General features: G+C 38.4%; 1 protein-coding gene across 1 annotated transcript; it reads left to right on the plus strand.

Annotated features, from left to right (window-relative positions):
• The first annotated feature begins 1,059 nt into the window (after positions 1-1,059).
• LOC149246264 (phenylcoumaran benzylic ether reductase IRL1-like) lies at positions 1,060-4,139 on the plus strand. Its single transcript, XM_089457849.1, has 5 exons — positions 1,060-1,445; positions 2,502-2,636; positions 2,738-2,975; positions 3,079-3,282; positions 3,500-4,139. Exons 1-5 carry the CDS (start codon positions 1,140-1,142, stop codon positions 3,661-3,663), a joined length of 1,047 nt encoding a protein of 348 aa, XP_089313975.1. The 5' UTR covers positions 1,060-1,139; the 3' UTR covers positions 3,664-4,139.
• The last annotated feature ends 12,000 nt before the right edge of the window (positions 4,140-16,139 follow it).

The raw sequence follows: 16,139 nt of genomic DNA on the forward strand, positions 1-16,139 counted from the left end.
TTTGTTTCCTAACTTATTTAAAACTAATTTCTAATCTAACTACTGTTCAAATTAAAGGAAAACATTGGCTGTGATAGCCTTCTTTTAAACATAAAATAAAATTAAACTAAAAGTGAATTTAATTTTAATAGCTTGTCCAGCATTTGCCTCCCTAATGGGATGCTCCTACATCAAATGTGCTTCATTATATATTCAAAACAAAACCCATGCCCATAAACGTACCATATTTTCAGATTGATATTCCCAATATCTATAACCACATTCAACAGTTGTTGTGATTACTCCATACATCTCAATTACTTGTTTCTCTGCTTATGGAGTTCCAGTTAAATATATGTCTAATTTTTCACACATATCTTTATTTATGCTCATATTCCTTTTTTCGCACACTTTCATCTCTTAGAACACTTTTTTCACACACTTTTTCACATACATGGATTTTTTTTAATGTGATGCATGAAAAAATATATTCAATAAAATCGATAAAGCAAACAATTCTAGATATAAGTTTTTTCTTACATTTTGTATTCCAATTTATTGTCTTCTATTTTTTTCTTCCAAATTATATTATAATTTTATAATTTCTTACATAATAATCAATTAATTAATCAAGTCCTTAATTGATATGAACTGATTCAACAATTATTAAAAGAGGTAAAGACTGAACTGATCCAACTTCCAAAAAAACAAGGAGTATGTTGCTTTACAACAATCCATCTTATTATATAATTTGACCAAGTCAAAATATTTACATAAACATGATATTACAACATTTCTTTCAAATTTAATTAAAAATATCTCACAAAACAATTATATACATTTTGAAACGTATTGAATACTACATTACATATATTTACATTCTTCATCCAAAAATATTGGAACCTCAAAAAATCCAAATTCAACACATTGCGCTAGTGTTCTTTTTTAAGAATTCCTTAATAAATCATCTGGACACTTCTCATCTCAAAAGAAGTGGTTGTTGCAAAACGTGAGTTTACCCACCCCATAAGGTCCACCAAACGGTCTTTAGGAATCCAATGTTTTCCTGACAATCTCTATTTCTCTGACCACCTCCTCCCTTGTTTCTTTCTACCTCCTCCCTTGTTTCTTTCTATAAGTAACTTCGCGTTTGTTTAAGAATGAGGCGTGATAGATCCCAGAGGGCGAGAATCACTGATCTTCACATATTTATTCCAATTCTAATATCTCTACTCGCTGTCTACCTGATTTTTCAGTGGCGAGCCAACTTCACAGGGCTGGACATGGCCAACAGCAGCAAGATTCTGATTATTGGAGGAACAGGCTACATTGGTCGTCATATATCCAAAGCCAGCCTTGATCTTGGTCATCCCACATTCCTTCTTGTCAGAGAGACCTCCGCTTCTAATCCTGAGAAGGCTAAGCTTCTGGAATCCTTCAAGGCCTCAGGTGCTGTTATACTCTATGTAAGTTCTCTCTCTGCCTTTCAGATCAAACCTAATGGATCGGTATATTTTATTTCTAGTGATTTCGTCATTTGGTCTTTTCCTGTTCCGGAAATGAGCACTGATTAGCATAAACTACCTGTGAAGTGTTTTTTGTCATTCAGATGTGGTCATTTGATCATCTCTTATGGTGGGTGGTGAGATTTTCTCATTCATTATTTACTGCAATCGGTTTTACCGTTTTCGGCTAAGTTTGGCATGTGAGTGTTGTGTAGTGTTTATTTTCTTGTGGCAAGGTTAATTTTCTCATTTATGTTAATGAGCTGTGAAAACGGATCAGCATAAGATCATTCTGCACTCTTATTTTCTTATGGGTATGCCCATTTGATCGTTCCTTGTAATGGGTTGGAAGCTCTGAATATGATACCCTTACTGTATTCTTCCTGTGTTATGCTTATTTGATCTGTACTCTACAGGGTTGCGATATGTGGTCAGTATAAATTCTTCTCCTTTGGGTTTTTTTCCATGGATGCTTGCTTGTTTCATATATTGATTTGTGAGGAACGATGAGCATATTTTGTATCTGTATTGGTTTTTCCCTTGTGAAATTGATTTTAATTTTTACCATCCCATGTAAATGGATTTTGAAGACCAAGTTCAATCCATTGATTCATTGCTGATTTGTTCTTGTGGGTATCCCAAATTCCGATAGATCATTTGTCCAAGTGGGTTGTAAGGACTGAGAACGACGTACTAGTTTTCTACTTTTTTCTTCCTTGGTATGGATATTTTGCCCTTTTTTGTGATCGATTATGGAAGTAAATATTATACAATGTTTTGTTCTCCTAATGGAGAGATTCGACTCTGCATTTATCTGTTCTATATTTGGATTCCACAATGTAGGGGTTCTGTTATATATTTTTGTCTTTCATCTGAAAAGAAATGTGCTTGCCATCCTATATTCTGAAGAGTCCTCTGTTTCAGACAGGGCATTGTAGGAGTAGGTGTTCATTTAAGATCTCGTTTTTCTTGGATATGCCTAGATGCATGACCTGGTATAGGATCACCTATTTGCAGGGATCTTTGGAGGACCATGCAAGTCTTGTGGAGGCAATCAAGAAAGTTGATGTAGTTATCTCGGCTGTAAAGGGACCACAGCTGACGGATCAACTGAATATTATCAAGGCCATTAAGGAGGTTGGAACCATCAAGGTATATAGCACTGTTGATGAGGTTTAAGACTTTGATATATAGGCTATAAGTAAATAGAAATTCCAGATGTTTTTCACAACTGTTGGTGATGATATTTACAGAGGTTTTTGCCATCTGAGTTCGGGAATGACGTTGATAGAACCCATGCAGTGGAGCCTGCAAAGACCATGTTTGCTACCAAAGCGAAAATTCGCAGGGCCATTGAGGCAGAAGGCATCCCTTACACATTTGTCTCTAGCAACTGTTTTGCTGGGCTTTTCTTGCCAAGTTTGGGGCAGCCGGGCCTTACCGCCCCGCCAAGGGATAAAGTTGTGATATCTGGAGATGGAAATGCCAAAGGTGTTTACAATGTTCTCTCTGCTCAACAGTTTATGTTCTATTACTAGCATTTGATCGTGTACTCTTTGAGCAGTTATTAATATAGCCTACACTGGATATGCAGTTGTTTTTGTGAAGGAGGAGGATATAGGGACATTCACCATCAAGGCAGTGGATGACCCTAGAACTCTAAACAAGATCCTGTATTTGAGGCTTCCTGCCAACACATATTCTCTTAACGAGCTTGTAGCTCTGTGGGAGAAGAAGATTGGCAAGTCTCTGGAGAAGACCTATATACCAGAGGAAGAGGTCCTGAAAAAAATTGCAGGTTAGAATTTGGAACATTTTTCCTCCTTCCTATGGCACTTGGAAAATCTATTTGAGGGGAGTTTTATGCATGTATTTGCTTGCATAATGTGTCTTGAGTATAGATTATTTTGCTCGGTAGAAAATAGGGGAATTGTAGGAAGAGTATTTTGTTTGTTGATCCGTTTAGAGTGAATGAGTGACTTAGCTCTTGTAAAATTCTTTGTTCCGTGATGCAGAGTCGCCATTCCCACTCAATGCTATAATGTCAACCGGCCACTCTATTTTTGTGAAAGGGGATCAAACAAATTTTGAAATCGGACCCGATGGTGTGGAGGCTAGTCAACTCTACCCAGAGGTGAAATACACTACTGTTGATGAATACCTCAGCCAGTATGTCTGAGGTTGGTTGTGAGAAATGCTTGGCAGAATGATAATGGAGGCAAGTGCCTTATCCAGTTTAGATAAGGCTGTTGCTACTGTTACATTTTTGGTGATTAATACGAGCAATAACCAAAGCTGACACTCCTTAATTAGCAGTGGAGACAAATTGTGGCAAATAGTTCATTAGGTAGTAGATGCCTTTTGTTTTGTAGGTTAAGGGAGTTGTGTGGATAGCCAATGATCAATCAAAGTTAAGATTAGTCATATCTTGGCTTATTGGCACGTTGCTATTATGTGAAAAATACTACTTCGCTTAAATATACATTTGGGATTTTAATGAGGTTGTTACTGCTTTCTGTTTTGTATGTTAAGGGAGGTGTGTGGATAGCTTTGATCAATCCAGGTTAAGATCATTCATATCTTGGCTTATTGACACGCTGCTATTATGTGAAAAATACCACTTTGATTAAATATACAGTTGGGATTTTACATGGATTTGTATTGCAAACTATGCTGGGATGTTGTCGTCGCCCTTTTGCTTCATTGCATTCCCTGTGTGAATATGAGATATTGTCCAAAAATGTGTATAGCAATTTCTTACTTTTTTTTTTCTCCAAAGACATTAATTTCAAATTTTCAACTAAGAAAAAACCGTAATTATGCATCTTTATTACCATACAGGTACATCAACCATTAATATTGTGTCATTTAATCCGATGGTTTTATTGAAATATTCATCTTTATTAAGTACTGTGGGGATAAATTAAAAAACTTCCAAGTGTTGCCTAAAATTTTTGGGTTAAGATAATCTATATTCATTAATTAATTTATTTTTGAGACATGTTTTTATTCCATCTTGGTGGGTTAGTGCTGGGAATTACAAGTAGGAGGTTGTAGAGTTAAGTCCTTGTGCTGGCTATCTCTGTAAATATTGTGTGCCTAACTTGATATATCCATTTGATTAGATTGTCAAACCTGCAACTAAACTGTTTATTTTGGATCATCTTTGGAATGAAGAAAAGTTCCCACTGGATTTTCCAAGATGTGCATCTCATTTGAGGAAAAAAATAACAAGTTCTTATTTTGGATATCATCTTTGGAATGAAGAAAAGTGCCTACTGGATTTTCCAAGATGTGCATCTCATTCAAGGAAAAAAATAACAAGTTCTTATTTTAGAGGTGGGATGTCACCTATTTTATGCCATGTACATTACACACACCTAATTCCTGGGAACAATGGTGCTAAAAACTGTTCCAAACCATCATTTAACATTTTAATGTTTAAAAAAAAGGTTAAATACAAATAACTTGTGCTCTTTTTATTATTTTCCCAGTTATGGTTACCTCTTACACGGATAACAGGCACTGTGCATTAAGGTTTTGTGGTTCAACCTGGGCAGTATTTGTATGTTGTGGAATGCAATGGTTGATGATCTTAACACATTTGGATTCTCATATCAAAGATGGGCTTTAGGTCGAGTGTGGCTAGTGCGACAAAGAGCTCTTGGGCAGATTTAAAATATGAAGTAATCCTTGAGCCCAAATGTTATGAATATTGTCTTTATCAATAAAATGCAATTCTGTTGAGGATGAGAGTGTTGATGTTGTTTGGATGCAATGTTATTTTAGTAACAGCTAAATACTATATGCAATCTGGAGCGTTGATAGATGCATCTTAAACCTATAAATCTAGGTGCTCATCTTTAATTTAGGTGAAAAGAAAAATAATTAAACATCTATATGACCATAGGCAGAGATGAAAACATGGCGTTCCTCTGAAAGCGGGATTTGCTTCATATGGAAAATGGACTACTACCTTCGGACATTTGCATGCATGCAATCTTGTGTGTCTTGAAGAGGGTGTAAATCCCTTGAAGTATTTTTATGTGACTTTTGAAAAAAAATTTGATTGCTGGTAGAAAAAAGTTTTCTTTTTGAAAATTTTGCTTATGCTGGTAAGTTGATTGACAAAGCCACCTTCCTCTGATCCTTTGGGGCCTCATGAGGTTTCAGGTTTATATGTGTTATCAGATGGTCTTCTCACTTTAGCATAAAGGTTACATCAACAAGATGGCTGGATCCCAATGCAGCAGGACCATAGATTTATGGAAAGGGAAAACCTTCCAAGTGCTCACTTGTGGGTCAGCAATAACTATACTGAAATTTTAGACAAAAGTAATTGTAGAGGCTGAAGTTACTAGCTCTAATTACCAGTAATGACTTTCCATCTCAATGTTGGTGAATATGTTTGTTGTAATTTCTACTTCAATGTGGATTATATGTTTATGTATGTTTTTGATATAATGTCGACCAACTCATTACGCATGTGCGTTGGTTGTATTGCCCTTACAAAAATATTATTGAATGGATGCACTAATAACAGGGTCCTGTTATCACTCCAAGAAACTCTTCTACATTGTAGCTCGGAGATACCTGATAACGTATAATCTTCAATATTGTTCTCTGAACTATTGGAATAAATGATGGTTTGGATCAAGTCAGATAACCATTTCAGCTCTATTCTCACTCAAGACATGTATGAACACACTCTCACCAATACAAGGCTTTAGATCACTAATGCTCAATAATTTATAGATTCAATGGATAAATGGAGAATATTGACTGTCCCAGCAGATTGCATACATAAACATAAATGAATGGCTAACTACAGGCAGCAAAAGAGAATACTCACTGTACTGACAGATGCATATATGACCACATATGGAAGGCTAGCTACAGGCAGCAAAGATGCTTACAAATCTATTTTATCAAAGCAGAGATAAGATGACAGTTATCTGGCCTTAAACACAAAGAAAACATGAACACACTGTTCAAGTGCAAGCATAAAATAGCAAAGAGATTGGACATTGAACATATAATAACACAAGAAGCTTATATTGCTAGAATGAAGATGAGAAGCTTGAAGGAACAACGGAGGAATAATCTCTAAAAGTTGAACCCTTATTACATTTAGCTTTCAGCTATTTATAGTCTGTTTACAATGCTCCTGAGCTTTGAGAGGCTCAGAGTCTTAATCTTTCCTCTCTGTCCCTTTAACCGTTTGATGCCCTGACTAGGCAAGCATGGGCTTGGAGGATTATTCTTTTGACGGCAGAGTAATTGTATTCAAATATTTTGGCTGCGCTGGCAAGACTGTTAATGCTCCATGATCAGTTGTTGCTGTGGCTGCGTTGCGCTATCTATTCTCGGCTTCTATGTCGGTTTGGGGAGGAGCTGCGTATGTTGTGGCCCTATCAATGATTTAACAATGCATGCTTTCTGTTATAGCAGAACAACGTTGCCCTATTGTGGACCTCTATTGAAAATAATGTATATTTCTGTTTTAAACAAAAAACACAAGAACGCTGAGAATTCCCATCCCTCTGTCCTTTTTGGACTTCAAAAAGTCCATAAACATGATTAATTCTTTTATCGGGTCCGCCCTTTGGGTCGTTGTCGCATATCGCAGCCGGCCGCTTCCCTCGCTTCCCTTTGTATTTGGAAATTTGTGAAAAATGCTAGAAAACATGAAAAATTTCCTTTGGCGGACTTCAAAACATATATATTTCACTTTCCGGACCCTTTCGGGTTTGGGCTTCATCGCTATTGGCGCTGGCCAAGGCTCCTTTGTATTTCGTTGAAACAATGAAAATACGCAAAAAATGTTGAAAATAGGCCTTCCCACGGACCTGAAAATTTATCAAATATAATATATAATTCCATCGGGTCTGACCCATCGGGTCGCACACATGCCTGTGTTAAGGCTCTGCCCCTTTGGTTTCTGCCAATAGCGATTCGACGATGTAACGTGGGCCATCGATTTGCGCGCGCGATCAACGGTCCACATTTAATCGCCGATCGTAGTCGCAACTTCCCTTGGTCTGTGCCGATAACGTTGATTCGCCTCCGCCGATTGCGACCCACCGATCCGATCATCAGCGATCGCTGATCGGCGGTGTCCAACGCCGATTGCCACTACCTGCGACTGCCGATTTGCGATTTAGCCGCTTAGATCTGGGCCATTGATCGGCCAGATCTAACAACAACTGTGCGTTCTTGAGTCTAGGCCTCCAATACATGGTTTTTCATGATTTTGAAGTATTTTAGCCTCCCGATAGTGCGTTTCTGCCCTTCCATGGGCTGTCGGCATGTGATGGTTTTTCTCTTGGGATGATCTTAGTGAAGATTTTAAGAGCAAATTTAGATCCATTGCATGATTTTAAGCAAACTTTGGAGACTTTGGGAGTGTTTTGAATCCATTTTGGGGCCAAACACCAACAAAGTTAACACTGGCTCCTTCTAGGGATGAAAGCCTCCCTGTGAGGTTTCAAGAACTACAGAACAATGTCCTTCCTATAAAAACAAAATCAAATCTTCCTCCTAGTGTTGCATTGGGCATGGAGTCTATTTAGCATGAAATAAAACCTGAAAACAACATATTTACAATACCAAGGCTTAAAAGCCTTAACTGAAATAAATTTCGAAGAACATCTCATTGACTAGGCCATCAAAAACATCTCCTCCTTCCTTTGATGCATCCCTTTTGAGAAAACAGTCACCAAACTGAAAATTGATCCTTTTTACCTTTCTATGAAAGGTTTCTTTCTCTTGGTCAATGTGCATATCAACCAATTCATCAAAGACTTGCAAAAGCCTATTGATTTGATCCTCTACTTCAAAACATTTCCAGCATTTGACATTACCAGGCAGAGATGGTCTATATTTCACTTCATCTCTGTATGTTTTCAGCCTTGGATGTTTTGCTTGGAAGGTTTTGTACACCTGCTAAATAATAAGGCTCGCTTTATATTCTGTTGTGTCATTTGTGACCTGAAAAGTTAATACAAAAGGTGAATCAATGTATTCCTTTGTGGGGGACACAAGGACTTCACCTGTTCCTGCAGCTTCCTTAGAGCAAGCCCCATCAAAGAACATGTCCCAAATCTGTGGGTCTTCTTCCTCTGTGATCTAACAAACTGGTTTTTTAAGCTGCGTAGAGGCCAACTGATAAGGCTTGGTAATGTCAAGACTGAGCTTATCCATGACAGCTTTGGGCATTGAATTATGGCTGGCTCCAGTGTCTAGAGGGCAATTATGAAGGATTTCATAATGAATAGACAGAGAAACATAGAATGATGGGGAGTTGTCTTCACAATTTTCAATCATTGGGCTGAGAATGACAGTTGGTTGGTCATCTTGCAGATTTACATAGTCAGTGGAGGCTTGGATCGCTTTAGGCTCAAGATCCTCAAGGATGGATGCTTTGAGGGACTCATTCTTCACTAGTTCAATCAGAGACATAGGTATTGTTGGCTTCTAGATTTTTGATTGAAAATTGAAAGAAGAAGAGGACTTGTCAAGGCCTCTTACCTCTATGGCTAGAGCCTTGAGGATAATAGGATCAACTGCTGGTTGCTTATGCTAATTAGCTTGTTCTGCAGGGACAACAACTTTATGAGCAGGAGTTTTCTTGATATTATTCATCTTTGACTTCAAATTATATTGGTGCTAATCTTCAATTTGTAGAACAGCTTCACCATCCCATTCTTGGTTGATCTGGTCATTGAATAATGACTTCTCATAGGTAGCTTTGGTTAAAAAAGTGGCGCTGCCTTTGTCTTCCATACAATGGATCTCATCATCTTCTTCCAACTGCTCTTCTTCCATGACTGCATTCTGAAAAGGGACCTTCACCCTTTGGTCTTCATTGGCCTCTTTGCTTCTTTGCAAAATCTGCAACTACCTATTAGGTCTTCTATATGGATTTGGATTTGGAGGAGCAAAGGTATTATGAACCCTTCCTTTCCCAAAATGCTGCTCAACCTTTAATTTGGAAACTTCAGAGGCTAATGACTCTATTATCTTGGCCATTTTATCGATCTTGGGATCTGAAGATGATGAAGGCTCGCCCCTTTGTCTTCTTTTATCAGCATTACCTTTGAGCTTTTCTGCAGCCATGATGTTTGATTCTACTTCCAGGGCTGCATCTTGCATATTAGCCAAAGAAGCACATCGCCTCTCCCTCAACAGTAAACAGAAGTCAGAATCAAAGGCATTGGCATAGATGAGTCTAGCAGAGGTAGTGGTGGGTTTTACTTCAGCTAGTATCTTGTTGTACATGCGATTAAATCTCTTATTGAAATCAGATAGCAGCTCACCTTTTTCCCTCTGTAAGTTCCCAAAATCAGTGTGGTAGTAGAGGAGATCCTTCTTATCCCCCCAATGCTTTAGGAAAACATCATCTAAGGCCTCAATATCTGCTATAGATGCTAGGGTCAGTTCCTTGAACCATTTTCTAGCCTCTCTATCTAGGCTTTGGACAAAGACTCTCATCTAGACATCATCTTCACTAATGTCCAAGTTATCAGCATAGCTATAGAATGACTCAAGATGTTCTTCAGCTAAAACACCTTCAGTTCCAGTGAACTTAGGCATATACTTTTGATATTCTCCAGTAAGCATGACATTCAAAGGAGTGGGCAATATTAGAAGTCCATACCTAGCAGCTATGATTCTTTCCATTTTGGTAGGTGCTTGTGGACCTGCCATAGCTGTGGTGGCTAAAAGAGTACTGGCAGTCTGAATGATAGAGGGTTGAGGAGTGATTGATAAGACTAAAGGAGTATGATGGATAGGAGGTGAGGTTTCCTTTGTGCTTACAACAAAAGGAGAACCCAAAGAATAAGGAGCTTTATGAATCTCTGAGAGTTTTGCTTCACTGTTAGTATTAGATGCTATACTCTCAACATGTATTTGTTCTATTACAAGCCTTTCTTGAAGAGATATAGAAGATTGTTTAGGTTTACCTGATCCTAATGCTCCTTTCTGTGATACCTTTCTCTCTTTGATGATTTTTTCAGGGTCAGGGATTGGGTAAGCTTGTAGTTTCTGAGGGTTTCTTTGGGTATGCCTCACAAACTAAGCCAGAACTATGAAGTCAAGTCGCCAAGAGGTTCGGCCTCCAGTAGAGTCGCCAGATAGATGATTACAACCAAAAAAGTGCCCAGACTTTGTCTATCACCAAAGCTAGATCTATGTCGTTTCTCAGGGACGCTGAGCTTCAGTTTCCTCTCCTCGGAAATGGCACCAATTATGTTATCACTCCAAGAAACTCTCCTAGGTTGTAGCTCGGAGATGCCTGGTAACATATAATCTTCAATATTGTTCTCTGAACTATTGGAATAAATGATGGTTTGGATAAAGCCAGATAACCATTTCAACTCTATTCTCACTCAAGACAAGCATGAACACTCTCACCAATACAAGGCTTTAAACCACTAATGCTCAATAATCTATAGACTCAATGGATAGATGGAGAATACTGACTGTACTAGCAGATTGCATACATAAACATAAATGAATGGCTAGCTACAGGCAACAAAGAAGCTTGCAAATCTATTTTATCAAAGCAGAGATAAGATGATAGTAATCTGGCCTTAGACACAAAGAAAACATGAACAAACTGTTCAAGTGCAAGCATAGAACAACAAAGAGATTGGACATTGAACATATAATGGAAAAAGAAGCTTATATTGCTAGAATGAAGATGAGAAGCTTGAAGGAACAGAGGAGGAATAATCTCCAAAAGTTGAACCCTTATTACATTTAGCTTTCAGCTATTTATAGCCTGTTTACAATGCTCCTGAGCTCTGAGAGGCTTGGAGTCTTAATCTTTCCTCTCTATCCCTTTAACTGTTTGATGCCCTGACTAGGCAAGCATGGGCTTGAAGGATTATTCTTTTGACAACAGAGTAATTGTATTCAAATATTTTGGCTGTGCTGGCAGGACTGTTGATGCTCCATGATCAGTTGTTGTTGTGGTTGCGTTGCGTTGTCTATTCTCGGCCTCTATGTCGGTTTGGGGAGGAGCTGCGCATGCTGTGGCCCTCTCAATGACTTATCAATGCATGCTTTCTGTTATAGCAGAATAGCGCTGCCCTATTGTGGACCTCTATTGAAAATAATGTATATTTCTGTTTTAAACAGAAAACACAACAACACTGAGAATTCCCGCCCCTCTTTTTCCTTTTCGGACTTCAAAAAGTCCATAAACATGATTAATTCCTTTATCGGGTCCACCCCTTGGGTCGCTATCACATATCGCAGCCGGCCAGTTCCCTCGCTTCCCTTTGTATTTGGAAATTCGTGAAAAACGCTGGAAAACATGAAAATTGCTTTTGGCGGACTTCAAAACATATATATTTCACTTCTCGGACCCTTTCGGGTCCAGGCTTCATTGCTATCGGCACTGGCCAAGGCTCCTTTGTGTTTCATTGAAACAATGAAAATACACAAAAAACGTTGAAAACAGGCCTTCTCGCGGACCTGAAAATTTATCAAATATAGTATATAATTCCGTCGAGTCCGGCCCATCGGGTCGCACAGATGCCTGTGTCAAGGCCCCGCCCCTTTGGTTTCCACCAATAGCGATCCAGCGATATAATGTGGGCTGTCAATCTGCGCGCTATCGATGGTCCACGTTTAGTCGCCAATCACAGTCACAACTTCCCCATAGTCTGTGATGATAACGCCAACTCGCCTTCACCGATAGCAACCCGCCAATATGATCATCAGCGATCACTAATTGGTGGTGTCCAGCGCCGATTGCCACTGCCTGTGATAACTGATTTTCGATTTAGCCGCTTAGATCTAGGTCATTGATCAGCCAGGTCTAACGACAGTTGTGCGTTCTTGAGTCTAGGCCTCCGATACATGATTTTTCATGATTTTGAAGTATTTTAGCCTCCCAATAGTGCATTTTTGCCCTTCCATGGGCTCTCGACATGTGATGGTTTTGTTCTTTGGATGATCTTAGTGAAGATTTTAAGAGCAAATTTGGATCCATTGCATGATTTTAAGCAAACTTTGGAGACTTTGGGAGTGTTTTGATCCATTCTAGGGCCAAATGCCAACAAAGCTAACAGGTCCCTTGTAATGTCTTCTACAAATTGAAGATGAATGAGACTTTATTGGCCTATCCATCCCCTTAGGCTATAGTCGATAAAAAAAAACCTCAAAATACTTATTACTGGGCAATTTTTGAGGCAGTTGGGGTGAAGAACCCAGAATTGGGGTTTTGAGTATGATTTACTCAAACATTTGTGAAGATGAAACCCTTCAAAGAAGTTTATAAAAGTCTATAAATAAAGGAGGATCAATTCATTGTTCTTGAGCATTAGCTCTAAGGATTTTAAGATCCTTTTTCTCTGGTCAATTTCGTTGGTGAAAGATTCTTGACACTTTTCTCTCTCTTCTATCTATTTGGGAGCAGGGTTTTCTATTTGAAGAAGCAAGTTCTATGATCATTGATCTCTTATTTGGGCAGTGAATTCATTGGAAAATATATATTTTTTGTCTTTGCAAGCGAATCTTGTATGGTAAAAACAAGTCAAGAGGAGTAGTGTCCGTTGGGAGCCAAATTTATCTTCCGAACCTTGATCTTGTGGCAACAAGATCTCTTCCAATCGCAGACATCGCTCTGAAAAATAGCACTGATTCCCTGTGGTAGTGTCTGTGAAAGTTCGAGGTGGTTGGTTTTGGAGATCGGGACCCTGTATGAGTTCACACTTTGGTTGACAACACATGATTCAGGTTTTGGGTTCATTACCAAAGTACGAAGGTCCAATAATTTAACATCAGGATTCGTTTCCTTGGAAAGAATCCAAACTATAGTCAGGTTTTGTGAGTTTTTGAAGGTATGTTTCTCCATGGTGTGAAATTGTGGTCCTGTAACTATTGGTGCCTTGTGACAAGTTCACAGTAGACCAGGTATTTTCATGATTTGAAGTTTTATTTTGTCGGTTGTTAGGAAGGTTCGAATTACCGAAAGCCAAAGACAACGGATTGGATGCTAAATTATTGTCCTATTGACTATCCTTAAATTGTAAAGTTTAGCATAGTAAAGTTTGGTCGTGATTGGTGAATTAATCAGTTGATTGTGAACGAATTATATTTTAACTATAATTATGTATTCAAACTAACAAGGTTGTTGAATTACATTGTGGGATAGTTATATGGTATCATTGTCAACTTGTGCAATCGCTACGTATTATTAGATTTGTCGAATTATAATGGGTAGAATAGAAAATGTGCTAGCTATTATGATTTATTGAATTCTTTTTTGGTTGCATACTAAATGGAAGGAAACCCAAGTTAAAAATTTATCTGCTCTATTACAGTGGTATCATAGCGTTAGCATCTTGCTAGTCGTGAGTATATGAGCTGTGCATGCTTCCTGCAGATACAAGCAACATTTTTGTAAGGAAAAAGAGGGGTACTCACCATTCAACCATGGAGGAAAGAACCTGGCAAGATGACCATAACATCCTGATACATGAATTAATCCAGGGTCAACAACAAATGAACCAATAGTTGCATAAACAAGGGCAACAAATGCTTTAGGGTTAGCGAGAGATAGCCCAAGTATTGGCTCAAGGACAACAACAACTCGCTCAGCGAATCATCAATCTTACCAGGCAACAAAATGCTACTGCCAACAACCGAACCACAACTGAAGGAATTGGGAACCATAGTTTTAGATCGCCCCATAACTGAGAAAATAGTGGAAGAAACAGTTGGTTGTTACTCCCACCATTCAAAAATAGTCAAGTACCAACAACCTAAGAAGCAGTTGAGTCAAATCAACTTCTTAATAAGTATGTTCAAGATTATGCAAGATTGGAGGAAAACACTTAAGTGACCATGACCTTCAATGAGTATAGCAATTTCAAAAACAAAAATAGACCTTGGGGGCAGCTTAATGGAACGCAAGGTGAGTAAACTTCCTTTACTCTCATTTGATGGATCATCTAAATGTACAACAAGGGCTTAGGTGCAAAAATTGGACACCTACTTCAAACTCAATCCTATGGCTGAAGCAGACACAATCCAATTTGCCACATTACATTTAGAAGGGGAAGCACATGAGTGGTGGTATCATGGTCGAGTAACTTTGGGACATGCCTGTTATGTGTGACTTTTATACTTGTTTTCTACACTTTCTCCCCAGTTTTGATCCTATTTTCCTCCAGGCCCATGAAACTTCATATGTTAATCACTTTTTTCTCATTTATACAACTTATTCCACTATCATGTTATTTTGCCATGTTTTTTTGAATAATACGATACTATATTCCTTTTTGTGGCTAGCTAGGGTGAGCATTGGAGGAGTATTTTGGAAGCTCTTATCTTTTTCAGGTGTTGCTTGTGAGAATAAGGTTATAGAGTGAACATGCCGCACTGAATGGTTTCAAAGCAGGGTAGAGCAGGTTGTTGTTACACCCTGTATGTTGTTACAGGTTGCTATTACACACTGAATGTTGTTACACCACGTGCTGATACAAAGGACCGCTGTTAGACCAAGTGTGATGTTGCCAGTGATTGTTGTTACATCCCGAATTGCTATTCGACTGCAGGATGCTGTTGCACCGGAGCTGGCAAAGTCATGGGTACTATTCCACACAACAACTGTCGGGTGTTATGAATTGTTTATTTTAGAAGCAATAGACCCAAGTGGTTGCAATCTTGACCAATGTATCTGAGAAGTATTTGTATTTAGAAATATGTTATAACTACTATTTTATGATCAACATGAGAATCGTGAGATTCTCATCACTGATCTATTCCTAATTTCACACATGTAATAATTATAAAAGAAACTCGATTTCCCATGTACAAGGATGACATATAGAAAGACATTGTTACTCTGATCTTGTAACTCTAAATTATTTTTAATATTAAAATCACTATGGTGATGTTGTTATTGTTCTTCATTTGATTCATTAACTAATCTCATGTTATTCTTGCGCCCCTGCTAGGGAGGAAGGGCCCTCCTCTTTAGCAGGGACTGCAGCGGTAGAAGTAGTGTACATTATTGTTTCTTTTATTGTCGTATGGTTTTCTGTTGTTGCTGTATAAATTGTGAAATACATCCGCTTCTATTCCATATTATATTATGTTGTTACACTGGTTTGATTAAACAAAATGATAGTGACTAACTAGTGTAGTCATTAGTTTACTGTGTGGCGCGCCCTTACTCTGGTAATTGTGAAGTGTGATTTCAATTCTGTGGAGTGTTTTAATTTCTACATGAATGATTTAATTTCTGCAATTGATTCAGTGACATCTTTTATTGTTCTTTCTATTTTTCATTCTTGGTTGTAGTGTATCGGCACAGATAGTGCGAACTCCATTGAAACAACAAGACCTACCCTAGGTTGACAATTAAATGTTGCAGTCTCGATCAATTAGGATTGATTAAAACAACACTACATTTTGGAATCGTTGTCAGGGATGGCAGTTGACGATACAGTGAGCCAAGTTGTTCGTTTGATGATAGAGTGCTCCCAGTCCACAATCGTTGGACTAAAACGAGAGGTAAGAACCCGCGCATCACTCTAACACACCTGGGCAGGCTCACCATTGTGATCACTAGGGCACTTAGGGCGTGGCATTTTGGTGTTTTGTTTAGCGTATCTTCAACTCTTCAGTTGCTGG

Source organism: Pinus tabuliformis, chromosome 7 (genome assembly GCF_031772625.1).
Source record: "Pinus tabuliformis cultivar Carrire ecotype Pingquan chromosome 7, CPIR1, whole genome shotgun sequence".
NCBI lineage: Eukaryota > Viridiplantae > Streptophyta > Pinopsida > Pinales > Pinaceae > Pinus > Pinus tabuliformis.

Excerpts from the sequence above, each read along its gene's own strand:
- LOC149246264 (XM_089457849.1), top strand. The coding sequence starts at position 1,140 with ATGAGGCGTGATAGATCCCAGAGGGCGAGAATCACTGATCTTCACATA. Across the intron at positions 2,637-2,737 it reads AGGAGGTTGGAACCATCAAG|AGGTTTTTGCCATCTGAGTT; the intron begins GTATATAGCACT and ends TGATATTTACAG. Across the intron at positions 2,976-3,078 it reads TGGAGATGGAAATGCCAAAG|TTGTTTTTGTGAAGGAGGAG; the intron begins GTGTTTACAATG and ends CTGGATATGCAG.